The 27688-nt window shown below is 38.6% G+C and overlaps 4 protein-coding genes across 5 annotated transcripts; 2 read left to right on the top strand and 2 right to left on the bottom strand.

Moving 5' to 3' along the window:
• Positions 1-43: 43 nt before the first annotated feature.
• LOC136237058 (protein angel homolog 2-like) lies at positions 44-2344 on the bottom strand. The gene is made up of 3 exons (XM_066027327.1): positions 1951-2344; positions 1076-1145; positions 44-1032 (listed from the first exon to the last, which is right to left on the bottom strand). The coding sequence occupies exons 1-3, from the start codon at positions 2308-2310 to the stop codon at positions 80-82; spliced, it is 1383 nt and encodes a 460-aa protein (XP_065883399.1). The 5' UTR covers positions 2311-2344; the 3' UTR covers positions 44-79.
• LOC136237059 (charged multivesicular body protein 7-like) lies at positions 2301-11271 on the top strand. The gene is made up of 11 exons (XM_066027328.1): positions 2301-2819; positions 4763-4948; positions 6466-6536; positions 6584-6646; positions 7338-7386; positions 7917-8036; positions 9254-9346; positions 9403-9445; positions 10460-10540; positions 10990-11057; positions 11104-11271. The coding sequence occupies exons 1-11, from the start codon at positions 2394-2396 to the stop codon at positions 11206-11208; spliced, it is 1305 nt and encodes a 434-aa protein (XP_065883400.1). The 5' UTR covers positions 2301-2393; the 3' UTR covers positions 11209-11271.
• Positions 11189-24282, bottom strand: LOC136237051 (uncharacterized). Its single transcript, XM_066027315.1, has 22 exons — positions 24066-24282; positions 23902-23993; positions 23651-23737; positions 23465-23534; positions 20839-20996; positions 20207-20582; positions 19919-19973; positions 19830-19865; positions 19728-19778; positions 19545-19673; positions 18854-18923; positions 18730-18802; positions 18482-18582; positions 14732-14782; positions 14612-14677; positions 13677-14455; positions 13449-13626; positions 12470-13297; positions 11738-11768; positions 11631-11689; positions 11528-11572; positions 11189-11396 (listed from the first exon to the last, which is right to left on the bottom strand). The coding sequence occupies exons 1-22, from the start codon at positions 24214-24216 to the stop codon at positions 11274-11276; spliced, it is 3609 nt and encodes a 1202-aa protein (XP_065883387.1). The 5' UTR covers positions 24217-24282; the 3' UTR covers positions 11189-11273.
• LOC136237066 (U4/U6.U5 small nuclear ribonucleoprotein 27 kDa protein-like) lies at positions 24192-26356 on the top strand. 2 transcript variants are annotated; one of them, XM_066027337.1, is made up of 8 exons: positions 24192-24350; positions 24400-24528; positions 24585-24627; positions 24676-24714; positions 24757-24842; positions 24897-24973; positions 26080-26141; positions 26195-26356. In XM_066027337.1, the coding sequence occupies exons 1-8, from the start codon at positions 24311-24313 to the stop codon at positions 26247-26249; spliced, it is 531 nt and encodes a 176-aa protein (XP_065883409.1). In that variant the 5' UTR covers positions 24192-24310; the 3' UTR covers positions 26250-26356. The 2 variants fall into 2 exon arrangements, with proteins under 2 accessions (XP_065883409.1, XP_065883408.1); XM_066027336.1 differs by having other exon boundaries at positions 24585-24714.
• The last annotated feature ends 1332 nt before the right edge of the window (positions 26357-27688 follow it).

Genomic DNA, 27688 nt, shown 5'->3' with positions numbered 1-27688 from the left:
GCAAATTAGTATTAATTGTAATACTGGCGCTTAGTAACCCTGCTGTTAATAATAAATATACATGTACTCTCGTAAACGGTTAGTACAATAGTTGAAATTGTGCATGTAAGTGCAGGTGGTCTGAAGTTAGAAACTCATTTGGCATCGGTCCTAGCTCTCTTAAAGTCCTGTTGCTAGGAAGAACACATCTGGCCAGCAGCCGTAGGCCAGAGGAGGAATTAGGGGGGTTTGCAAGGTCTCGGGATGGTGTGAAGAAGATGTAGTCCACCATTTCCATGGCAGCACAATGATATGTGGTCGCTGAAGAAGAGTGAACTCCATCCAACACCACATATGCTGACTCGAAATTGAATCCATGTGACATGGTCGCTAATTCTTGAGGTACTCCATTGGTCAAATCTACAACTGACTCCTTTGTATTCTCTTGGTGTAGAGTAGATGTCTTTTGGTCACTGTCAATATTAGAAGTAGTCGTTTCTTGTGTGCTATTAGCTACCACAAATCTACAATCTTGTGAGATGGACAGATAGGGTGGAAGAAGTGGTACTGGTATTTTACGATTCTTTTTCCTAGAGTATCCAGCAATCTCAGCTGCACAAAGTCCCTCATACTCCAGCCTCCCAGTTGTGATAAACCTCAGTAGGGGACAATGAGGTAAACAGTTGAAGTCACCACACAAAACAGAAGCATACAAACTACCATCAGGTGCTGAACACATTCGATGCAACTCTGCAAGTAACACAGATAACTGCGCTAGTTTAATATCACCAGCTTTAGGGTTGAATAATAAATGAGTTGTGGCCACACAGAACTGCCGTTTGCTATTAACATCTGAAGAACACACAGCACCATCTCTCATCCTTAGTTTAGCTATAAGTCCAACATTGTGTCTATTCAACACTTTGCAGTTATCATGGTTGAAATACTGTACTTGTTTGTAATCAACCAAATCAAACAACGAGTGACGATAGAAAAGTGCACAGCCATCTGTAAACCTTCCACCAGTCCTTTTCTGATAAATACCATTAAACCCTAAGAAAGGTCATGATAACACAGTCTCCATTGTGCCACTTACCATGTTGCTGTAACTGAGGAAGAAACATGTCCTTATAGTGATCTTCCTGAACCTCTTGTAAACACAGAACCTGAAAGACCAGAACCAGCAAAAGCAGTGCAGACATTTAAATGCAACATAACCAAAATATTGTTTATAGCAAATATTATTTATAGCAAATATTGTTTATAGCAAATATTGTTTATAGCAAATATTGTTTATAGCAAATATTGTTTATAGCAAATAATGGACACAATTGGTCATAGTAGGGCTGGCTCCATACATTATCTACCACACTACGGGCTAAATGGAGATTATATAGCAAGTTTCCCCAGGTGGATCCCCTAGTGTATTTGCCACTGCAATAATTTCATCTTTACCTAAGGCCAATGAAATTTGATTACCAGTTTCGCGTCATCGCCCGCATGCTTTTGATACACCCGCATGGAATTTCATTATTGGTATTTCAGATTGAAACTCTAATAGAGCAGTCACTTTTACTCTAATGGAACAATGAGCTATATTCTAATGGAAAAATCACTTGCTATTTAATGCAGGAGTAATCAATGTAGACTCACTTTTTTTGGTAGAAATCTTCATGTTTGAGATGTGTGTTGTGCTTTTAGAAAATAATGAATAATGAACAATAACCGCCCGCCCGCCCGCATCAAATTTTCTAAAATCTGAGCGAGAAACTGGTAATCAAGTTTCATTGGCCTAATGATGGCTTTGTGCTAATTCACTGGTAGCAGCAATATTCCACTAGGGGTGCTTTTGCTTCGTGGATTTGTCAAATCCCCACCCAGTCTGTACTGGGGGGTTGGTTCTGTAGGCTCTAATATATATGGTTGAGGAACCTGCTCACTACACACTACAACATAATTGCTTTTACTTACATCAGCAGAACAACTGGTCAGAAGGGACATCAAGCCCAGTTTGCGATACTCCCACTCGAGAAATTGACGTGGACAATGATTGTACAGGCTCCCCAGATGATCCTCTAGCAGGTCCTGAGCTAGCACATTAAATGTTGCTATTGAGAACACGTCGGGTTTGTGATGGTCGTGTATAATAGCGGGAGAGGTCACCACCCATGGCCTCACTGGAGGAGCTCTATGAAGGGGACGACTTTGACGCTCCCAATTGCTGTTCCTTTTAAAATATGGTCCACTCGCCATATCTTCTCTCGACCGTTTACCTAACATCACTCCCCGAACAGTACAAGTAAACAACCGCTTTGCTTTCCATAATAACATTTACAGATTCGATTGTGGGATTGAATTTGTGTTTCCTAGAATTGTCAACTGAGAACGGCCCGAGTGGAACGGCCTACGCTATTATGAGTTTATTGGAGAATTTCAGTCTTCCCGAGGAATGGCAGAACGATGAACGTATGGGATATTTGTTTGGTCCATTCCCACCAGGTCGTATTCCGTCTGAAAACAACGAGAAATTGTGTTTTTGGTCCAAGCTAATTGTTTCCAGCTCGAAGCAGCTTAATAAGACAACTTTCACAGTCCCTGAACTTCAAACAAGGTTTACACGAAGAGGTGTTAACCCAACCTGTTTATTAGAGGTAGTAGCTTACATGGAGCGGACGGGAGTGATACAGAGGCTGGACAAATGGAGTACATTTCCTAGTGGTGTTAGCTGGAGTGGTTGGGCTCAACAAGCAACAGTGAAGGGTCTGTGGTACTTATGGGAGAGTGTGGTTGGTAAGTATGAAGATGATCAAATTGAGTTTATCATTGTGGATCAGATTAAGGTATGTGTGTCTTTGAACCATGTGTTCCTTATGGCCACTCCAAATAAATTCTCTGTCTCCTCTCCTCTCAGGCATGTGAGCAGGCAGTCCATTTCCATTATTAAATTGGCAGCTTTATTTACCTAGGTACTGGCAAACAGCCTAATAACATTTTCAGCTTGTACCTTGATCTTCGATCTTGTACCTTGATCCTTGATCTTGTACCTTGATCCTTTATGTTGCAGGAATAATACAAATGTGAATCTGTACTGACACTTGAGTTTACAAGATCAATTTTACCAAGTTACTAAACCTGTACAGTATGCAATGGAAAATGATGGAAGAATACCGACTTTTAGAGCTGGCAGTAGTGATGGACGGGAAACAGAGAGTAGCCTAAAGCCACTGCAAATGAGAATGTATATACATAATTTTCCTGTCCACATTACATATTTTTAGTCAAAACCTCTTTTTAAAATTTAGCTTAGTCGTTGTGTCATTGCTGTGGTGACAGCAAACCACCCTTCATAATATATTTCAGTAGTAAACATTAAACCCTACAAGGCTACAGTAAATCCTATCCTTTAAGCTGTGGAAGCACAGATTATAGAGGGGGGCCTGGGATAGAAAACTATTTTTTTATGGGCGCACTTCTCACCTACAGTTCCATTGACACCTTTTATAAACTCTCTTATAAACATTGTTATTTACTGCGGGGTGTATAACAGCACAAGGTGACTTAGAGCCATCTAATCATCGTTGTCGAGGAGTAAGCCGTGCCACAAATTCGCACTTCAAAGGACATAAATCATTTTAAAACATATTTTGCCTCTTTCAGTCATAATGACCAGTGGACTTTATCATTGATGTTTTGGGGTGTTAGTGAAGGATAGATCTGTCAAGAATTATCCAATTCCATTCCTGTCACTGGTTGAGGTGTGCCACAAGCTCGTGGGTTGGTGTAGGTGAGGAGTGCACACAGGAATAATACTTGACTAGGGAATGGATAGTTGATGGAACACCTAGATACATGAGTGAACGTTACTAGAGAATACTATAAGCCGTTTTATGACACTAGTTTGTGATAAAGAATCACGTAAGGTTGATTGTTACAACAAATTTTAACAAATCATATGATAGTTATCTATCTCCCTCAATGAGGGTGGAAGTAACTAGTTTGTAAGGAGAAAGTTATCCATTACTTGACTGTTCTATTGGAGTAGTTATCTTATTGCAATGGGAAGTGAAAAGAAACCCTCTTTATACCACTGCTGTGCATCCACATGAAATGGTCATGTGATGCCAGGTTTCTGTGAAGCATTTGACTGTATTACGAATAATTTAGTGGTTGCTGCAGTAAGTAGCTATGCTAGTCAAGATATCCTAATAGAACATTCAATTCCTGTACAGTACTTTAACATTGACAAATGAATAGCTACTAATTTTTAACAGTTCTTTAAATTATTTCCTGGGTAATGACAAGCCTCGGAAGAAAAGGCCCCGTAGGGTGAGACCAGTCAATGTAGTATTGGTCGTCCCATCATGGTGATCACCATGGTGACAATCATGGTGGCTATCATGGTGATCACCACAGCCCCTTGATAAATTATTACAGGCTAAATGATGTCATAATATACTTGACAATCAAAAGTGACTGTTCTATTAGAGTAACAGGTGTACATTCTATTAGAGTATTTGAACAAAGCTCTGTATATAAATGATAAAAATTTACTATCATTAAACTAGTACACAGGTTAACTGTAAGGTAATAACTAACTCCCCCTCCCCCCAGGTGTTTCGTAAGTTTGTGAGTTGTGTGTAATTTTTACAGCAAAGCCACAATACTGTATTTGACACCTAATATGATTCACCTCTCTGAATCTATAACTATATCAATTATTACTAAGATTACTACAATAACCAATTCCTTAATTGTGATTCAAGAGTGTCATCGTTTCTCACAGGAGCTATCACTGACGGTGTTAAGGACACACTATGATACAGTACAATACGAGTCAACTGATAACTTGTTAAATGAAGCAGAGTTTGATGCTCTGTGCAGTAATCATATAGCTAACAGGAAACAGGTGGAGATCTCATTAGTAAGAAGTGGACAATTACAAGTTGTAGTGAGAGACAATGATAAGAAGGTACAATAATGTTGTGTAAATTAGTTATTATGGACCAATTGATCGATAAACCATTGGAAATCAATTTATTGATCAACATCAACATGATGTTAGAATGTACTGATGCATATTGTATTAGTAAGATTGCTGATATTAGTGGGAGCTGATATTACTGCCAAAGCTGATACAATATATGAGTGAATTATCTCAAAGTCATTGTACGGTGATTAAGCTGTACCTTAATATTGTATAGGGATATTGTACTTTTTCCAGTTGTACAGTTCACCCACTGGAAATTCCCATTGTGTTCATCAAGATCTCTTCCTGAGATTGGCTATCATTAAAAATGGACATTAGTAGTAGTTACCTCATTAGTAAGACCACCTTTTATTGTGACCATATTGAGTGAGGTCATAACTAGTGAGGTCATAACTATGTTTTCTTTTTAAAATTATTATTATTAAGGCTTTACAGCACAAGTGCTGAAGGTCTGTAGGACACCTGTTCCTAGAACATGTTTGAAGTTGTTACAGAAAGTGTGTTTGAAAAGGTGGAGAAAGGAGAAAAAATCCATGACAGGATCTAGGCGGCCTCGAACCTGCAGCCATCCGATTAGCTAATACACTAGATCCAGCTGATACACTAGATCCAGCTAATACACTAGATCCATCTGATACACTAGATCCAGCTGATACACTAGATCCAGCTGATACACTAGGTCCATACACTAGATCCAGACACTAGATCACTAGATCCAGCTGATACACTAGATCCAGCTAATACACTAGATCCAGCTGATACACTAGATCCAGCTGATACACTAGATCCATCTAATACACTAGATCCAGCTAATACACTAGATCCAGCTGATACACTAGATCCAGCTAATACACTAGATCCAGCTAATACACTAGATCCAGCTAATACACTAGATCCAGCTAATACACTAGATCCAGCTGATACACTAGATCCAGCTAATACACTAGATCCATCTGATACACTAGATCCAGCTGATACACTAGATCCAGCTGATACACTAGATCCAGCTGATACACTAGATCCAGCTGATACACTAGATCCAGCTAATACACTAGATCCAGCTGATACACTAGATCCAGCTGATACACTAGATCCAGCTGATACACTAGATCCAGCTGATACACTAGATCCAGCTGATACACTAGATCCAGCTAATACACTAGATCCAGCTAATACACTAGATCCAGCTAATACACTAGATCCAGCTAATACACTAGATCCAGCTGATACACTAGATCCAGCTGATACACTAGATCCAGCTAATACACTAGATCCAGCTAATACACTAGATCCAGCTGATACACTAGATCCAGCTGATACACTAGATCCAGCTAATACAAAGTTCTATTCAAAACAAACACCATTAGTGACTGTTCTATTAGAGTATTTTGTTAATTCCATACATTACTCTAATAGAGCAGTCAGATGTGGAACTATCAATACAATGTGAATAATAACCTTATTAGCTGTCATTATATGTCTATATTCTTCCTCACAAGATCTACAAGTTTACCAGAAGAAACACTAAACAAGAACACAAGGTTTCACCGACTGACATTGGAATCTTAAGGTTACACTAGTCAACGCAATATACAAACTATTGTACCCCATATATAGACTAAAGGAGGTCACAGCTAAACTGTTACAACAAATATCAGACCTGACTGATAAGAGCCACAGGTGAGCCACAACACAGTGTGGTGTGTGGTAAATAGAATATATACTTTTTACTGGACACTGGCTGGATGTCAGCTTGACAAAGATACAGCAGTGTCCATCAGAGGCAATTGCTACCATTTGACTGTTCCATTAGAATCTGTCAGAACTAACACCTCTTTTAGTATCATCTGGTAGTATCACCTGTACACCTCTGGTAGTGTCACCTGAACACCTCTGGTAGTATCACCTGTACACCTCTGGTAGTGTCCCCTGAACACCTCTGGTAGTATCACCTGTACACCTCTGGTAGTGTCACCTGAACACCTGGTAGTATCACCTGTACACCTCTGGTAGTGTCACCTGTACACCTCTGGTAGTGTCACCTGAACACCTCTGGTAGTATCACCTGTACACCTCTATTCTGGAAGTATAATGTGATACAGTTCTGAATACTGCAAGATACTCTAATAGAGCAGTCATTTACTCTAATGCAGCAATCAACTTTGAGCCCCTAATTATAATAACTAAATATACACAAAATTTGGATAGGAATTTCCAGAGAGAAGATCTGGAAGATTTTGGAGCAAAATAGACTTAAGCTTAAATCAACTGTTTCACTTACTATTACACTACACCACCTAAAATAATATCCTTTCCAATATGATTATACCAATGAAGGTACTACGTAATTATTGTATTATATTCACACCAGAGCAATGACAAAGTGTAAAGAACTGATAGTGACTAGACAGAAGACTTCAGTGAGTTACTATCATTCTAGTTGTTGTATGGTAAATTGTGTGTTAGGCTAAACACTGACAATTGTGTGTTAGGCTAAATTGTGTGTTAGACTAAACACTGACAATTGTGTGTTAGACTAAACACTGACAATTGTGTGTTAGACTAAACACTGACAATTGTGTGTTAGGCTAAATTGTGTGTTAGACTAAACACTGACAATTGTGTGTTAGACAAAACACTGACAATTGTGTGTTAGACTAAACACTGACAATTGTGTGTTAGACTAAACACTGACAATTCTGTGTTAGACTAAACACTGACAATTGTGTGTTAGACTAAACACTGACAATTCTGTGTTAGACTAAACACTGACAATTGTGTGTTAGGCTAAACACTGACAATTGTGTGTTAGACTAAACACTGACAATTGTGTGTTAGGCTAAATTGTGTGTTAGACTAAACACTGACAATTGTGTGTTAGACTAAACACTGACAATTGTGTGTTAGGCTAAATTGTGTGTTAGACTAAACACTGACGATTGTGTGTTAGGCTAAACACTGGCTGAGACAGTCAAAGTTCTACTCTAAACACGTTGAAGACAAGGAAGCCATGTTGGGCAATCTACAAGCTCTACTCACAAAGATACAAATGGCAGAGACTGATGCTTTGGTTAGTAGAGTAGCTTTAGTTCTATAAGCTATAAATAGTTACCGTGTGGACTGTGGAGTTGAAACATCATTAATCTCCTGAATCCTTCATGTCATATCCACCAAGTACAATTCATGCCACATTTTTGTTGAAAATATTTTGTGATCTACACTAAACAAATTTGTTTTCCACTTAGTACAAAACTTCATAACCTCAGGTGATACCAATGAAGTAGCTACATATAGTAGTGCTAGTGGCTATGTATAGTAGTACTACTATATATAGTCAAAAAACGCTAGTAAAGAAGTGTTAGTACAATTTTTGCTTTACAATTTTTTTACAAAAGCAATTAATCACTATAGCATAGATACTATATTAATAACACGGGATTGGAAGCTCCGTTTGTGGACTCAATATAGCATGTACATTCCAAATAAGCACTCCTTGTAGTTTCGCAGACTTGCATTTCAGTTGGTGAAGGCTACAAAAGTCTGGTTATTTCAATACCAACTTAGCTAAGGATAGTGAAGAACCAAGGTATAGGATGATATATGAGCTAGTATTTCTGTGCAATTAAGCTCAAATTGTCTTGTAGCACATCATAAATTGGGGAACACTACAAAACTGTATTTTGTACTCTTTGTTTGTACTTTAATACAATTCCATTAGTTTGTACTGTATGTCTTTGAAGACATACAGTGAAAACTAATGGAATTGTATTAAAGTACAGACAATTCCAAATGGCTTGTGCCACACGTTGGTACAGTTCAATGCTTTTTCCAAAAGATTTTTAATGTTAACCAAACGAGAAGTGACATAGTTTGTGTACCTGTTTCAGGTATTTCTAAGCATCCTCCAGACAATTGCTGGAATTATGGCAAAGCTAAGTGATTCGAGTGTGGCTTAGTGTAACAATTACATTTCTTTGTTTTTTTACAGACGAACTTACAGCTCATGGAACAAGAGCCTAATCCCGTCCTGTGATAATAGAGCATAGCAACCAAGATAGCAACATAACTAATGACATGACACAACCGTTAAAATTAATTACTTCCTGTACAACGAGGAGTGCCAGCGCACGAAACAGAGCTTCCAATCCTGTGTTATTAGTATAGTATCTATACTATAACATGTGTGTTAATTTGAGCTTGAACTGTTGCATCAATTAACATGTACAATACAGACTGTTGTATAGTTATGAGGTGTGTCTCAGTTGTCCACAATGAGTTACACCACAGGTGTTAGAGGCCTACCAAGCTGGGATCAGGTCACTGAAGAATATGACAATTGATATTGATAAGGTGGAGCAAACCATGGATCAACTAGAAGAGGTCAGCTGGGCTATGCTCTGTATTGTGTGTTAGTGGATCCCTTCATGTTATTATAGGTGTTAGCTGATAACAATGAAGTGAACAACACCATTGCTGAAGGTGAAGTTTTTGTATGTGGAAATTGTTACAATGTTCTATTGTGGACACCATTGGACTAATCACCTTTTTAACTGTAAAACTGTATCAATTGAAAATGGTTGGGAGACACACAAGTGTTGTGTGGTCGTGGTGTGTATTTTACAGAAACCAAAGAAATGTGGTTTTCACACATTTAAGCTAAATTGGTCCAGCCATCACTGAGATAACACCTTCAATGTTTGTTTTATTTTCTTTGTGTTCTTTCTTCATCTCCTGTTATAATTACCACTTACAAAAATTGCCATAAGCCATACAAAGCCTTATTGGATTTTTTTTTTTCAAATTTGGAGGGTGTAAAGAGCATATCATAGCACATTTATCATCTAATTTGTGTACAGATTGGTAGAGTGGAGCAAAGTTACAAGTGATTTTCAAAAATTACAAGTGCTTCATGTCTGCAGGGTAAACTACTGACAGAAACAACTTAAAAGTCAGTGAGCATAGGCTGGTCATTGTAGCATGGATCTTTTGTGATTTGAAAGTACTGAGAGTATTAGATAAAGCAAAAACCAACCATGTGAAATAAGCATGATCGAGATACTCTAAATTACAATGCACAAAAATGTCAAAAAAAACTGTCCAGAGACCTCCACATCTATATTCCCAAACTCTTTACCACTCTGCTACTGCTGTCAGTTGCTCATCTCACTTTATTTCTAACTGATAAATGTCAGTTCTAGTTTACTGTACAGCAGAATGGTATAGAGTAGTACTCTAATAGTGTGACATTGTTTTTCTAATAGAACACACAAAGAATGTTCTAGAATTTCCACTGATAGATCTGATTACCTGTAGATACAGTGAACCTCTCTATTAGCGACATTTTGGGACCCAGAATTTTTGGCCATTTTAGAGGTTTTCCTCTTTCAGAAGTAAAACTGTATTAACCAGACCTGAAATTTTTGTTCTTATTATGGAGGTGTTTTCTATTGTGTCTAAAAATGACATTTACCTTAACTCATTGTCTCACTACAGATGTAGTTGGTAGATTGGACAATGATGTAGATATGATTGCTTTGGAGGAGGAGCTGGCAGCTCTGCTGCTGCAGGATGAAGGTGAGCCACATCCTGTAACCATGTACCTGCTAACTTATGCTAGCATAGTAGGATACTGCCTCAGTTTGATTAGTAAACTACCAACTAGTAGCTGCTGTGGAGCTCTAAACAAATTTAATAGATAGTAAAATTTCCACTCCTTTAAACAACAGATTTTTCAGTCTTATTGCCTCATTAAATTAACAAGATGACATCACTAGGCCTGAACACAACACATAATTATGGTGGACACAAAATAGTAATGTTGTCTCTCCATCCTTACCACTGAATTACTAGCCAACAGACACTGCACAAGACAATTACATCCCTTAAACAAAATAATTTTTCAGTAATTAGTTTCTTTGATACACAACACAAAATGTTTTGTGTAGTGTTCCTTTATTGCCACACTACTACTCACTATAGTACCAGCTGTTCCTTTATAGCCACACTACTACTACTCACTATAGTACCAGCTCAACAAGCAACGGACACTAACACACTTGTGGACACCAGTAGCAAACAACAGGTGGACAAGGTACAACACACAGAGTTACACACTCAACTATTACAACATATGACAGAATGATGATTACATCACTACTCTGCCAGATGTGCCAACTGATTTGCCTCAGGACACCAATAACCGGCTGGAACCAACCAACAGACTAGAATTAGTCCAATCATAAATTTATTGTATATGTATGGGAAATTTTAGTATGGTAAAATTTTTAAAAGTTTAATAATGTGAAGATCATGTATTAAATGGTGTTGGAGCATCACTCTGCTGCTGCTGCATCAGTAGGCCGGAGAGTTCACGGAATTTATTACTGAGATCTTGACTGTTCTCTTCCAGCAGTGCTTGAAATGAGAACTCCTAGAAATGAACAAAATTGAATACATTTTAATAAAAATTATTTTTCATGCAAGCTACTGAAAGTTGCATGTGAAAATTATTGTGTATGAATATCACATTTCTAGTATTAACAAACATGTCAAGATGCGTACTTCTGAAGAATTGCTGTGATGGGCGCTATCTTGTTCACTACAGAACTAAATGAAGACAAACGGTAACAGGCTTAACAAGAAGGCAGCAATGGAGTACACTCACCAAGTCTGGTAGGATTGAATTATTGGGGGGACCTTTCTTCTTAGGTGACTCCAAGTAAGCTATTTAACAAGAAACTGAAACTATTTCAGTATCAACAAAACACTTACCAAGGAAGGCTCCCAGTGAAGCATCAGGATCCTGTGGACAATAAAATGATAAGATGACTTTGTACACAAATGACACATTTGGGGATGCTGATTAAAACAGGTGATCTTATTACACAGTGACCTTATTACACAGGTGATCTTATTACACAGTGACCTTATTACACAGGTGATCTTATTACACAGTGACCTTATTACACAGGTGATCTTATTACACAGTGACCTTATTACACAGGTGATCTTATTACACAGTGACCTTGTTAAACAGGTGATCTTATTACACAGTGACCTTGTTAAACAGGTGACCTTATTACACAGTGACCTTATTACACAGGTGATCTTATTACACAGGTGATCTTATTACACAGTGACCTTGTTAAACAGGTGATCTTATTACACAGTGACCTTGTTAAACAGGTGATCTTATTACACAGTGACCTTGTTAAACAGGTGACCTTATTACACAGGTGATCTTATTACACAGTGACCTTGTTAAACAGGTGACCTTATTACACAGTGACCTTATTACACAGGTGATCTTATTACACAGGTGATCTTATTACACAGTGACCTTGTTAAACAGGTGATCTTATTACACAGTGACCTTGTTAAACAGGTGATCTTATTACACAGTGACCTTGTTAAACAGGTGACCTTATTACACAGGTGATCTTATTACACAGTGACCTTGTTAAACAGGTCTCTTACTACACTTAAAAACAGTTCCACAATTACCTCTAGTAAGTTGTCAAGATTGAAGAGACCAAAATGATTGCTACTATCAGAATCAAAAGATGGCAAGGTATCCATAGCAACATTTCTATTTAGTGCACCACTGCTGCCAGGCAGCAAGTCAGATGGTAAGGTATCCGACGGTGCTGTAGGGTTAATCACTTCTTGAACTAAGTCATCTTTACCTGAAGTCTTCCCTTGTAACAACCCTGCTGTAAAGGTTGGTAATAGATCAGCTGTCTCGCTGGCCAGCCGGGCTAGATCTTGTTGCTGTTTATCAGACTGTTTAGATTTCATTAAAGAACTCAACAAGTTATTGACAGTATCAGATGATACTTCATCCGCCGGTAGAGCTGAAACAGGAAGTTGGTTTTGCCTCTTTGGAGTTTTAATTGGTGCCGCATGTAATAACTTGTATAGTTCTTCATCGACTTCAGATGATTCAGCAACTGCAACACTGCTCATGGTAGACTGTTTTTGTAGTGACTCACTAGAAGGTTGTTGATGGCTTGTACCAGGTAGTTTATCAGTGTTTGACTGAGGTGTAGTCTTCTGAGGTGTGGTTGATTTAGGTCGCTGCATAGTTTGGTATTGTTGTATTAATGCTAGCAATTGTATCTGCTGGACAATGGTAAGGTTCTGTATGTTAAGAGGCTTGCCTGCTGGCACTGACGTCTTTTGTTTAACAGCCTCCACCATACTTGCCTGTGTCCCCCCATCATCAGAGCTATTGTGGTTCAATAGTTGACTAGTTCCATTTGTATTACTGGCTATACTAGTGTTGCTGGTAGCTGATGTGAAGAAGGATAATGGCTGGGGCACCAAACTCCTCTGCAGTATAAACAAATTAACACATTTAGTACAGTGAACACAAATCTATATATAGCAACTAATAACAGTGGAGTACATTGGAACCACCCAACATGTCAGGTGTCCTCCTTTACAATAAAATGGACCACATGACAGATGAAAGGTATACTACCTGGCTGACAATCGGGCTGACAATCGGTCTGGCTTGTATTCTAGCTTGTATTCTAGCAGGTCTTGTTTGTACTGGAGCAGGAGCTGGCATGGCAACTGGGTGAGGTATAGCTGGCACAGGTGGAGCTGGGTGAGGTATGGGTGGATGTGGTACGATGGTGTCTAATTGTTGTGCTGGTCTACAGGAGAAACATGTTACTGGACTTCCTTCACAATAACAATATTATACCTTGTTGTAGTAATGGTAGCTGGAACTGGTGAAGGTGCTGGTGTAGTGGTTGTTGTTGTTACTGAAATAGTGTGGGTATGGCTCCTAGCCCTGTCCACATCTTGCTGCTGCACAGTAGCTGTTGAAGTGACAGGCAACGAGTTAGCAGACACTGCAACCATCGTTGAAGGTGGCAGATGATTAGTTGGAATTGTCACTGCAGTCACCATATTCAGTGAGCGTGGCTGCTGCGATGCAGGGGATGGTGTTTCTGGTGGCGAGAAAGATGGTGGAGTGGTATTGTCCTTCTTTGGTGACCTGAAGCTAGCTACTTGCTGTTGAGCTAACATCATCAGGTTCTTAATGGGAATGTTACTAAATGATCCTGATTGATTTAACTGGTGTTCATCAAATGTCACTATTCTGTTACGTTTGATATTTCGTTTACTCTTCACTCCATTTTTGTGCTGTTGTAACTGAGTGGTCTTAGGTGTCTGTGTCTGTGTTTTATCTGGAGTCCCGTCTAACGGTGTTTGTATTATAATGTCTACACCTTTGCTAGTAGGGCTATAGCTCTCTTCTTTAGTGGGTGTGGCTAGTGTATTAGGAGGCGGGGGTGGAATTGGTGCAGTGACATCATCCTTCTTGGGACTGCTGAAGTCAAGCTTCACTCTACCCCTGCCACCGAAGCCAATTCTGTGTGCTGTCATTCGCTGGTGAAATGAAGACCCAAAGATGCCAAATTTACGAGGGGAAATCCTTGACAATACTCTGGGCACAGTTGCTCTCTCAGATCTCACCTGTACAGCACAACACATTACACAGTATACATACAAGAACAGTAGACACTTGGAATTGTTCGAATATTTCCATTATAGCTATTAGAATGTAGCTATAATGGACTTCATTCAACTGAGACTCATCAAGGGTCTACCATATAAGGGATTATTATTCACATTTTTATTGGCTAATCTTACAACTCGGAGAAGAGGCTCCATACGATCAGCCACACCCCCTTTTTGCTGCAGTATTAATAGCACAATGAAGCAAATACAAATTAGCAATCATAAGCTTACCACTAATGTTGAAATGTCATACATTAACTCCAGAGTGTTTCTCATCTGAAGCTACAAAGAGAATAACTAATGAAGAACTGTTCACTTGTACAGATGACTAATCTTCAGTTTCTGAAATCAGCTACACTAGTATCAGAGTTGCTGGTATATCACTAGTGATATCTACTGGTACATACCACTAGTGATATCTACTGGTACACCACTAGTGATATCTACTGGTATATACCACTAGTGATATCTACTGGTATATACCACTAGTGATATCTACTGGTACATACCACTAGTGATATCTACTGGTATATACCACTAGTGATATCTACTGGTACACCACTAGTGTATCTACTGGTATATACCACTAGTGTATCTACTGGTACATACCACTAGTGATATCTACTGGTATATACCACTAGTGTATCTACTGGTATATACCACTAGTGATATCTACTGGTACATACCACTAGTGATATCTACTGGTACATACCACTAGTGATATCTACTGGTACATACCACTAGTGATATCTACTGGTACACCACTAGTGATATCTACTGGTATATACCACTAGTGATATCTACTGGTATATACCACTAGTGATATCTACTGGTATATACCACTAGTGATATCTACTGGTACACCACTAGTGATATCTACTGGTATATACCACTAGTGATATCTACTGGTATACCACTAGTGATATCTACTGGTACACCACTAGTGATATCTACTGGTACACCACTAGTGATATCTACTGGTATATACCACTAGTGATATCTACTGGTATACCACTAGTGATATCTACTGGTACACCACTAGTGATATCTACTGGTACACCACTAGTGATATCTACTGGTATATACCACTAGTGATATCTACTGGTATATACCACTAGTGATATCTACTGGTATATACCACTAGTGATATCTACTGGTACACCACTAGTGATATCTACTGGTACACCACTAGTGATATCTACTGGTACACCACTAGTGATATCTACTGGTATATACCACTAGTGATATCTACTGGTACACCACTAGTGATATCTACTGGTACACCACTAGTGATATCTACTGGTATATACCACTAGTGATATCTACTGGTATATACCACTAGTGATATCTACTGGTATATACCACTAGTGATATCTACTGGTATACACCACTAGTGATATCTACTGGTATATACCACTAGTGATATCTACTGGTATATACCACTAGTGATATCTACTGGTATATACCACTAGTGATATCTACTGGTACACCACTAGTGATATCTACTGGTACACCACTAGTGATATCTACTGGTACACCACTAGTGATATCTACTGGTACACCACTAGTGATATCTACTGGTATATACCACTAGTGATATCTACTGGTATACACCACTAGTGATATCTACTGGTATATACCACTAGTGATATCTACTGGTACACCACTAGTGATATCTACTGGTACACCACTAGTGATATCTACTGGTACACCACTAGTGATATCTACTGGTACACCACTAGTGATATCTACTGGTACACCACTAGTGATATCTACTGGTATATACCACTAGTGATATCTACTGGTATATACCACTAGTGATATCTACTGGTACACCACTAGTGATATCTACTGGTACACCACTAGTGATATCTACTGGTATATACCACTAGTGATATCTACTGGTATACACCACTAGTGATATCTACTGGTATATACCACTAGTGATATCTACTGGTATATACCACTAGTGATATCTACTGGTATATACCACTAGTGATATCTACTGGTATATACCACTAGTGATATCTACTGGTATATACCACTAGTGATATCTACTGGTATATACCACTAGTGATATCTACTGGTACACCACTAGTGATATCTACTGGTACACCACTAGTGATATCTACTGGTACACCACTAGTGATATCTACTGGTATATACCACTAGTGATATCTACTGGTATATACCACTAGTGATATCTACTGGTATATACCACTAGTGATATCTACTGGTACACCACTAGTGATATCTACTGGTATATACCACTAGTGATATCTACTGGTACACCACTAGTGATATCTACTGGTACACCACTAGTGATATCTACTGGTATATACCACTAGTGATATCTACTGGTATATACCACTAGTGATATCTACTGGTACACCACTAGTGATATCTACTGGTACACCACTAGTGATATCTACTGGTATATACCACTAGTGATATCTACTGGTATACCACTAGTGATATCTACTGGTATATACCACTAGTGATATCTACTGGTATACTAGTTAGTATAGCGGCTAAGCAAAAAAAATTGTTCACTTTTTGATAAAAGCACCAAACTTGGTACAGTGGATCCTCAGTTATCCGAACAGCTTTGTTCTTATAGTTAGCCAAAAGTTTTCAGATAAGTGAAATTGTCCGGATAACTGAAGCCCATTGATTTATATAGAGCTTCGTTCAACTACTCTAATAGAACAGTCATTTACTCTAATAGAGTGCACACTAATGACAAAATACTCTAATAGAACAGTCGCATTTGGCATTCGGATAATCGAGGTGTTCGGATAACCAAGGTTCGGATAAGCGAGGATTCACTGTACAACTTTTGCTTAATTCATACTATTTCATATTAGATACGGTGCCATTAAAATTACCAATCATATCACTCTCAAAGAACCTGACAAGTAAAATCAATAGAAAATGTATCGTGGAAGTCGTAAAAGTGCTCCATAGAAAATATTGGAACCTTGCATCTGCGTAGAGCAAGGGATGGTCATATCCAAAAGCTGATCAAGGGAGGTGTCCATCCAGGTCATTAGCTTGCCATGTTAAGAAGCACAGAGGGTCATGGTATATGAAGCCATAGATGTGCAATGTGTTATTTCTATTGGATTGTGTCTGTACTTTTAACATAACAATATTGGCTCCATTAGAACTGTTTAAAAATACCACATTTTGAAGGCATCAGTAAATTTGAAATACCTCTATATGATTTAAGCAAAATCGAAGATTCTGAATGTACTTGTATGGTTTCTGGCATGCTACAAATAGGCTTATAACCCAGTTTTAAGTTTCAAAACATGCCCTAAGGCAACGAGTTTGATGTGGCACTGTACCTCAAATGATTTACTATACCTTACTCAACTTCCACAGAAAATTTGGCACTTTATCACAAAGTGAACAATTTCATCAAAATTTGTTGCTTAGTCGCTCCACTAAGTATAAATTACTAAATTAGCCGCAAAACTGAAAATGGAGCAGAAGCCATCTAGTTGGATGCATTTAGTAGTGCCATTTGCTAACTATTCGGTACAATCAACCTACTGCTTCAACGATAAATAATTGTGTGATTTTTGCATGAAAGTAGTAAATTGACTAAGTAATAAACTTACAACTGTCAACCAACTGCATTTGAATGGGTGACTGTTCTATTATAGTGTTTTACTTGATACTTAAAATCACATGAGGTCATCATCACTGCTACCCCAGTTCTGTTAATTTGATACTCAAACAAGAGGTCAGCCTAATGTAGAAGCCACTATTACAAACAATGGTCTGCCATATTTTGTAGAACTTAACAGATCAGGATGTTAGCTACTGAAAATGGCCTAACAGGGAACAAAACTGCTTTATAATATAACAGACCAGCAATTAACACAATTAATGGATGAAACACTTAATGCCATCCACACACAGTAACCATGGTAATAATAACCATGGTAATAGTAACCATGGTAATATACTGACCTTCATGGCAACTTCACCCAATGTAGTGTCACTATCATATGTCAGCAGTATGGCTGACTGGTTGTTATGGTTACATGGTAACTGACGACCACTACACCAGTCTATAACAAGCATCATTCGATCAACAATAATCATGCAATCAATAAGCTTCATGCAATCAGCCAGTATCATGCAATCAATAACAAGCACCATTTGATCAACAAGTATCGTACAGTCAACATGTGATCAACAACCTCATCATGACACACCTTTCTCTTTATTATCACAAGTACCAACTTGTGGCCAATAGAATATCTTAACATCATTTCTTCCCTCTAATTCCTGCATGTAACATAAATGTATTGAAGAGTACTGTAGTGAAATATTTCTTACCGGTAAATTCCATCTCTCTATCAGCAGTTTTAACACACTAGTCAGAGTCCTGTTATTTGATAGTACAATTCTGTATGGACACAACGACCATATATTAGTAGTGTCATTACAATAGAGTGGAGATCTCTCTCTGAAATAAGTACTAGAAAAAGCCTTCCATAGTAAGGACAAAGACTTTGGTTCTGGCTCTTCTGAAAGAGGAAAAGCTCTTTATAGTAACAATAATGGCCCAAAGTGTCTATCAGAGAAGATGTAACAAGTCACCTGTAGATATTCCACTACTCTATAGTGTGTACGCGTTGAGCTGAATTCTCAAAAACATTTAATAACTCATGAATGCAATTACACGCGATCTTGAAATTTCACTCATTTGTAGTACTGTTTGACCCACTAAAAATATTTTTGTCAAATATCTGACATAATATTTACAGCCAATCAAAATGTTCACAATACATTTCTATGGGGAAGCCATAGAAGTACAATGTCCATTACAGTCCTTTCCTGAACTTGTAACGGAGCCAAACTGTACATGTCTGTTGGTAACACCTTTGCTGTTATCAACTGGTTGGCTAAAATGTTAACTCTCTTGAGAAAAAAATCCACTATTAATTTTTAGCTGTTTTTCAGTATCCAGCTCAACTTGTACATACTATAATAGGGCACACATCTACACAACAAGCAGACCACTCACCGCAGTCGTGGGTTAAATGACAGTTGCTGAATGTGACTCCAACTCTCACTATTGTATGCTGTCAGCTTGAGGATCACGTGATCCATACCATCAGGGATTCCCCCAGTCACAATACCATCATGACTTTGCCTGTAGTACGCACACTAATTCAACACAGAACATTATTATCAATGACACACATACTCTGTGGAACGATTGTCATTCTTGAGGGCAACACAAAGTGGCATCTTAAGTCTATCAAAAGCAGCAAATTATACAGTAGAGAAAAAGACTTCGAGTCCTCACCGCATTCTCCGGCCTTTGTATCTGATTGAAGTAACACTGCAATAAAGGACACAAAGTAACTAACACAAGTCAGCCTTCCCCTCTCTCACCCGCTGTAGACCAGCTGGTGTAGCTTGCTACCTATTTCAGCTTTGTTCCCCAGAGCTGGTAATGAAATAAGTGACACACATTATAAGAACATTATCTTAGCTCATACAGTAGGATCCATTTAAAATCATATAATGTCTTTATAAAAAATCCAACCAACTTGAAAATTAATGCAGTACACTACATACAAACTTGATATGTATTCCATATATGGTGATTATTGCAGTTATAGCATTACAATGGTTGAGTTCAGGAGGCCCCAATATATATTAATACAAGCCATTTCGCACCTTGCAGTTTACTCCGATATTTCCCATAGCATATTAGAGAGACTAGATCAAGGGGCATCAACTTGCCATCCACCGTCACCTTACTAGTCAACGTGGCAGCTCCTCCGCTGCTAGGTTCCTGAACTGACCTGTGTCCGTCTGCACTTGTTGATGGAATAGGCTCCTCCTCAGCTGGTGTTTCTAAAGGAGATCGTTCCTCCTCTGTGTCATCCTCACTCTCATGTTCTGAGTTGTCTGATAGTTCATCTTTCTCCATTTCAGTGGCCACTGGAGTTGCTTGCCCTTCATCTGAGAACATTTCTTCCTCAGCTGCTGTGTTCTCCATGCCTTGAGCCCCTCCCACTACATTCTCTGCAGCCATTGGCTGATTCCGTTTCTGCTCAAAACAACACACCAACAGAAAAGATTGTTATTGCTAAAGTTTATATACTAACCTCTATACAGCCATCATATCATGTACTACTATAAACCTTTTCTGGACAAACACGCATCCAGACAAACAATTTTACAAAACCAATTTCAGTAATCAGTATGTACACAGGTTCTAACAGTTCTTGCACATCAACAAATATAAAGTGGAAGTCACGTGGGGTAATCATAGTGAAACCTTAATATTCTAGTTAGACACATACTGCTGCTCGTGGATGCATATCATCTCCATATGACTCCTCATCAGTGAGTTGATCTTCTTTTACACTAGCAGAAAGTGTAGTGGTAGTAGTAGCAGCCACTGATGCAGGATTGGAGGAGCTAACTGAATCACATGGCTTAGATGGTTCACAACCATATTCTGTGAAGTGTACAACATGAATTGCATTAAATGGAATCAGTGGACAACTATCACTACAAACACTTGGTGGCTGAGGAACATTACTACAATAAAAAGGTGGTCCTCTTTAGAGGTAAAATGTATGAAGCCAGATCTGTTGGGACCCTTTGTCCTTATATGGAGGTTTCTTCTATCAAGTCCTTATAGTTTTTTAAGAGAGGTTTTACGCAACCTATATAAAACCCATGATTATTAATCATTGAATACTAACTTCCAGGGGATAAAAAAATAACATATTATTTGTAAAATTCATAACTTAATTTAGTTCTGCTCATGGAAATATAGTGAAACTCGGTGCAATTATTCAAAATATATCACGTTATGTTTGAACACAAGTCATGAGGTCACACCCACTCTGTGACAAGAATTGTGCACCTGTGAACAGTTAAAAATTATCTCTGAAAAGTTGTACAAAAAAATTTATTTTGGTTATATATATATATCATACAGTACGATAGTACTGTATATTAGGGACGTCGAAGGTGTGGGGGCGATCCATGATATAATATAACCCAAAAACCTGCCATGATTTTTCCTCACAACGACATGACAGTATTGGTTGGGTAAAACCAAGCCCAAAAGTGTCTTCAGATCGACCTGAAACGTTTCCGTCAAGTTGCTACAGAATTTTTTTTTAAATTTAGTCAATGGAATTTTCTACTGCCTGCCTACCTGCCTGACGCCTTCAGTCAAGTGTAGCGGAAAACTGGCTACAGCTACAGCCCTAATTCTTTCGCAGAAACGTTTCTAGATCGCTTAAGAAAAAACCTTTGGTATATTGATAAACATACAATGCTTGCGCTATTGTCTTACCTTTTATCCTTCTTTACCATGGCCATCAGTTAAGGTTCTACCGCTGAGTGTTAATAGACTACAGTACGGCTTCCATACCAGTGTATATTGCATCAAACTATTCGAATACTCATGGTCACCGGTTGTACCAAAAACACACGCGTACGTCAGACTCGCTGTTGATATCGATCAGAGAGAGCATCTCACGGCGAACTATATAGCAATGTGTAAGTCAATAAATATAGTTTAATTAGTAACAATGTTAAACCGAGTCGGATCATCCAGGTCCTGTTTTACAGATTATTCGGGTCTGACCCTACGTGCTAAATTAAATGTGGATGTGTTACCACACGTCATAGCGTAGCTCTGCTTCTTTCGTGAGCCACGCCCACTTACATAAATTACAGTCTGTAGACATATGGTAGCCACGTCCATTCATCAGTGTGTAGGTATGCACGAATCCACGTCCATTATTGTCTGCAGGCTTATGTAGAGCCACGCTCACTGATCAGTTGTTATTGTATGAGTCATAATCTAGTATAATAATGCTGTGAGTAACTCAGCAGATATTTAGTGGTCATGAGCTTGCAAAAAAAACTTCACAAACAAGTATAAGAAAACATTGGGAATTTTAAATTAGATTAGGGACAATGTATAATGCTGCAATAAAAAGTACTGAAACAAGCTGGATCGGAGTAGTACGTAATGTCCAAATACTGTAAAACAATAAGAAGTGAATATCCCTACTGTGCTACTCAATGCACAGTAGGGATATTCACTTCTTATTGTTTTACAGTATTTGGACATTACGTACTACTCCGATCCAGCTTGTTTCAGTACTTTTTATTGCAGCATTATACACTGTCCCTAATCTAATTTAAAGTTCCCAATTTTTTCTTATACTTGTATATATATAACTTGAAAAGTAAAATAGGTACAACTTGCAAATTTGGTACACACATTGTTAGACAATTATACCAAACTTTAAGGAGATTGACCACTCCTTTACTGAGAAACATCAGCCGCAATCTCAATAAATAGATATTACTTTTGTAATAATAATCAATTTCTTTGCATATAATCATCACAAACGCTACAAACTCACTACAACTGTTATTTGGCATCATTACTGATGGTTTAGGATGGTTAGTTCTTGATTAACTTCATCACAATCATCGAAGAGTACAGCAATGTTGCCATAAAGGACGCTCACGACTAGTATGTCTGCTAATGGCGCCATTTTCAACTAAACTACTTGCCTCTTCACCTTCTTCGGCCTCATTGTAGTAATTAAAGTGCGGTAGTGGTTGTATTTCGCCAACTGTGATTGTTGTCAGGCAGTGAATCCGCCAAGATGAGGGTAAAGACTTCACTTCACTTCATCCAAAATGGCTGCATTTTATCATGGATCTTTTGTACCAACTTGTAATCACCACCACCTTGTTGGAAATTTAATTATCTTTCAAATGGCGTCTAGTATAAGGGCATAGGGTGTTCGGTTTACGCGCTGTGCATAATATTTGAACTCACGTATTTTACAGGTCAATATGACCCACCCTCGTATTTAATGAGATAATTATTAAGTGTGTTTGTGTGTGCACAGCAAACTTAGGAATATGTGCATGTGAGGTACATACCTTGTCTGCAATTGGCAGCAGTGTAGTACCCCGATACTAGTTTCCATGTTCGATAGTAGAAGAATCTTACCTGATGAGTAATAAGGTGTGTGAGACACACGCATGCACGTGCACACACACACACACACACACACACACACACACACACACTACATGCACAGAAAGACATAGATGCACACACTGTACCTGGTTCCTGCTAAGGCTAGGGACTACTTGTTTCAGGTGTGGCTTAGTATTCATGAACACACAAATCTTCTCAAAATCCTTGCCATGCTGTGTGTGGATATAGAATGTACTAAACACAATTATTGCTACAACCGTGTTATCTAATGTTATCCACTTACAATATATCGTAATACAGTGGTGCATTAATTTGAATATACACAAGTCACAACTCTAGTGTGTGATTGTATATCTTAACAAACCTTCATACTTACCTTGCAGAGCCCTTCAAAAAAAGCTTCTTTTGTTTTAGTTGTCCAAAGAAATCTGGCCTTCCCAGTGGTACCCAGGGGACTCTTGCTCGTTGCTATAGAATATATGTTAAACGTGAAGTCATCTGTTCAATGTTTTACAATGACGCGGGTTAATTCCTTAATACCGTTATTAATGTGTCGCGATAATATTTCTGAAGTTTTTCTCCTTTTCGGTGCCCTTTGTCTGGTCATGTAGACTTCTGAGGTCTCTCCAAGCTCCAGTTCATCATTTCCTTGCCGTTTCCTTCGTTTCTCTTCCTCCTGCACTTTCGACATGAACTGGCGCGTTTCGACATTCAGCGCACTCCAGGTCGCGTGATGCACATACGTAGTGTCAATTATAATAGTCACGCCTACTGCAGCGTGTATCATGTATCGTAGGAGAAGCAGGTCCCCATCTCCTTACAGAGGTAATTTAAATTAATGCGTCTACAAGTTATAACCTGCTGTCTACTGCAGACAGATCAGACCGCGGTCACGAAGACAGAGAGCGGCGCCGCAGTAGGTCTAGAGAGCGGGACAGAGAGCGGAGGAGAAGACGCAGTAGATCCTCCTCCAGGGAGAAAAAGAGGCGAGATCGCGCGGGGGGTAAGCTGGCGATAATGTGGAGCTCATTGGTGTTCACGTGTGCACGAATGTATTAGATCACAGAAGTCGTTCCAGGTCTCCACAAAGACGCAGATCAAGGTATTACACTCAGGGATTTCTATACATGAAAAATGCCTTACTTTTCAGGTCACCACAGCAGCGTAGTAGTCGACACGGAAGATCAAGGTACTTAACATTCTTGTTATTTGTAGTATAACTCTTAACTAGGTCCCCACGAGTAAGTGACAGACGTTCACACAGAGAACGTGATGATCGTAACAGTCGGTCAGACACACAGGAAGATGAGGACAGCGGTATTTATCAAATGGATAGCATGTGGCTGTCGATAAACGATGTACGTTCTACAGAGATTGACTATGGCAATGATGAGGAGGTAGAACTTATGAAGAAAGTCATGGGGTTTAGTGAATTTGATACCACTAAGGTAGTTACTCTGAGCTCATTGTGTGTTTGGGATTGTGGTGGTGGGACAGGCCACTTGTTGATGTTTACAAAGAGATGTTGTTGGAATGTGTGTAGTGTAGTGTTCAGGGTTTGTCACATGTAACCCCATACTATCCACCTGGTTTAGCAGGTTAAGTACTAAACCACCAGGTTAAGTACTAAACCACCATGTCTACCTCTTTGATGCATGTCTCTGTCATTCAAATAACTTACAGTTAAGCACTTATTAAAGCCCTTTCCCCCTGTGCTCACATTTTAAGTGCTTTATTGTGTCTTGTAGTGTTTGAACATTTACTGCAGAATAATTATACTAACCCAAGGTGTGGGTTGTAATCATGAAACTAATGTTGAGGTGTTGTGATTAGAATCATGTTGCCCTGAACCTAAGCGCTGCATAACTTTTGTACTTGCTTTCCCCTTGTTGTACATGCAATGCACTTAAATTTGAGTTTTTGGTTTTAAAATTTTTAAATTACAGGTTTCAAAGGGGTACCCCTAGCACTCACTAAATGATTCTATTAAAACCATCAAAGAAATATCATACACAATGAAAAGCATCTTTATAGAAATGATTTTTGTTCTAATATCAAATCCAGCATTAAAAACACAGAAGGCCAAATATAGATTTTTTGTTTGTTTTTAAATGCCAGCCTATCCACAGCTGCAAGAAGGCCACAAAAACAAACTCATGTATCTTTTCTAGTTCCTATGAATGTCAACACTTTCCTCTTCTTCATGCAAGGAAACCATGTAGAGGCAGATCAATGGAGCATATTAGACAGTGGATAACTACATTTGTTTTGCTGGGATGAATGATCATATTGTACTTTTAATAATCAGAACACTGCAAAGGGTCAGAGCAACCATGCCCCTTATGATTTTGCTATAGGCACTGAACTACGTCCCTTAATCTGTTGATTCAGCAATAATAAAAAGATACCTTAATAAAGTGATTACAGCCACATGCTAGTTGACAGACTAGTACAATCATTTAGGATTCCCCAATAAAATAATTTTACACACAGGTTTATTGGGGCTGACTGGGGGTACAGTAACCTGGGCGTTAATCTTATCCCTCTAATGTAGGGTAAGAGAGTTGAAGGTTGTGATGTCAGTGCCGTCAACATTCGTACCAAAAAGAAATACAGGTCAGCAATATGAAACAAGAAGTCACATGTAACCTTGTTCCCCCTTCCTCTAGACAATACATGAACAGACGAGGAGGTTTCAACAGACCTTTGGACTACGTTAAATAGCACACACTACACAATTGTAAGGTTGATAACCCACAGCAATCAAAATTATTATATTTCCGTAATGTAATAATTGACATAAAAATATAAACAAAAATCAATAGAAAGTTGATTGGTGAAGTTCTGTCAACTTCTTATCTTCTAAAAGTGTTGAGATCAGTTTGAGATAGTGGGTAACCTCTGGAGTGAACAAACAGGTGATGTATAAAACTTCATCAGATATGAGACGAGCCATAAAATCTTCTAACAAATTATTACAGTAACTCAAATCAAACACTTCAAGTAGGGCTAACGGGTGAAACACAATCACAGGACTAGATAAGATCATCCCATGTTGGTATTGCAAGTGGTTAGTCAATAGTTTGGTTAGAAGCCATAACAAATGAGACAAGTCGATACTCCCATCGTGACGATAAGGTGTACATATCATTAAAAACTTACTAACCCAGTCAGTAGTGATGGCATCATGGTGACTTAGCCAGAGCAGCTCTCTGCTTTCTATAGGTGTATATTCAGCAGCTAACAGGGTGGCTGAAAGTCTTGCTACTAAATATGGTGAGGGGAGATTATTCAGAAACACTTTCTGTTTATCTCTGGTTAGTCCCACAAACACTTCATCATAAACTTGCTGACTAAACTCTGATAGTCTATGAGGCTCGTGTATCACTGCCAGTGATAAACAAGTTAATTGCTGTAGTGTAGTTGCCACATGTGGACAGAACAGCTCTACTGGCTTATCGTAATATCTTCTCAATTCACTGAACAACTGTCTGACCTTGGCCTCAAGAAACGTTGCAACATAACTGTCTGACTCATTTGTGGTATTTCTCCAATTCACACAGAGGATATTTATGAAGTACTGCAAAGCCATATTGATGTTCTTAACACAGCTGTACTTGTTAGCCATAAGTGAATCAATGATTGTCACAAATAAATCAGCTAAGAGTTGCTTGTTAGTAGAATGAGGGAAACACTCAGAATCAGACCAAAGGATCTTACAAATGGCATTAGATGTTGACGTTGATTCAGTTTTTATAATTTCTTGTAACAAGTCTAAGATCATTTGGTATGGCAAGGCATAGCCCTCTGTCTGTAACTGTGCAATAAACGACAGTCGTAACGGAGAATTATCTCGAGTGTGACTAGAGACAAAGTCACAATCAATATAAAATAATGGTGGCTCTCCTGATGATGTTTTGATAGGGCCATCAGTGCTATGTGTTTCTGAATCAAGGTCCATGCTTTTACATAACTTTCTCTTTCTTCTAGGTGCGTCACTTTCAGATGCACGCACACATCGCACTGGAGATTTTGGCTCTTCCTTAACAGGTAACACACTGTCTGACAGTGACCGGAATTGATGAGCAGGACCAAGAATGCTTGAAGAAGATGGATTTTCCTGTTCTGCAAGAAGACCAGTTGGGATAAAGGCAGTATCCTTC

The sequence above is a fragment of the Dysidea avara genome, chromosome 10 (assembly GCF_963678975.1).
Source record: "Dysidea avara chromosome 10, odDysAvar1.4, whole genome shotgun sequence".
Taxonomy (NCBI): domain Eukaryota; kingdom Metazoa; phylum Porifera; class Demospongiae; order Dictyoceratida; family Dysideidae; genus Dysidea; species Dysidea avara.
This window is presented reverse-complemented; position numbering and strand designations above follow the sequence as displayed.

What these genes read in the sequence shown, in the direction of transcription:
- LOC136237059 (XM_066027328.1), top strand. Translation starts at nt 2,394, where the DNA reads ATGAGTTTATTGGAGAATTTCAGTCTTCCCGAGGAATGGCAGAACGAT. An exon ending in TCATTGTGGATCAGATTAAG is followed by an intron (nt 2,820 to 4,762) that starts GTATGTGTGTCT and finishes CGTTTCTCACAG; the next exon opens with GAGCTATCACTGACGGTGTT. An exon ending in TGACTAGACAGAAGACTTCA is followed by an intron (nt 7,387 to 7,916) that starts GTGAGTTACTAT and finishes ATTGTGTGTTAG; the next exon opens with GCTAAACACTGGCTGAGACA.
- LOC136237066 (XM_066027336.1), top strand. Translation starts at nt 24,311, where the DNA reads ATGTATCGTAGGAGAAGCAGGTCCCCATCTCCTTACAGAG. An exon ending in GTCCCCATCTCCTTACAGAG is followed by an intron (nt 24,351 to 24,399) that starts GTAATTTAAATT and finishes TGTCTACTGCAG; the next exon opens with ACAGATCAGACCGCGGTCAC. An exon ending in GAGGCGAGATCGCGCGGGGG is followed by an intron (nt 24,529 to 24,584) that starts GTAAGCTGGCGA and finishes CGAATGTATTAG; the next exon opens with ATCACAGAAGTCGTTCCAGG.
- LOC136237051 (XM_066027315.1), bottom strand. Translation starts at nt 24,216, where the DNA reads ATGTCGAAAGTGCAGGAGGAAGAGAAACGAAGGAAACGGCAAGGAAAT. An exon ending in TGCTGCCAATTGCAGACAAG is followed by an intron (nt 20,997 to 23,464) that starts GTATGTACCTCA and finishes TACACTTCACAG; the next exon opens with AATATGGTTGTGAACCATCT. An exon ending in GCTACCATTACTACAACAAG is followed by an intron (nt 13,627 to 13,676) that starts GTATAATATTGT and finishes TTTCTCCTGTAG; the next exon opens with ACCAGCACAACAATTAGACA.
- LOC136237058 (XM_066027327.1), bottom strand. Translation starts at nt 2,310, where the DNA reads ATGTTATTATGGAAAGCAAAGCGGTTGTTTACTTGTACTGTTCGGGGA. An exon ending in TGACCAGTTGTTCTGCTGAT is followed by an intron (nt 1,146 to 1,950) that starts GTAAGTAAAAGC and finishes CTGGTCTTTCAG; the next exon opens with GTTCTGTGTTTACAAGAGGT. An exon ending in TCCTCAGTTACAGCAACATG is followed by an intron (nt 1,033 to 1,075) that starts GTAAGTGGCACA and finishes GACCTTTCTTAG; the next exon opens with GGTTTAATGGTATTTATCAG.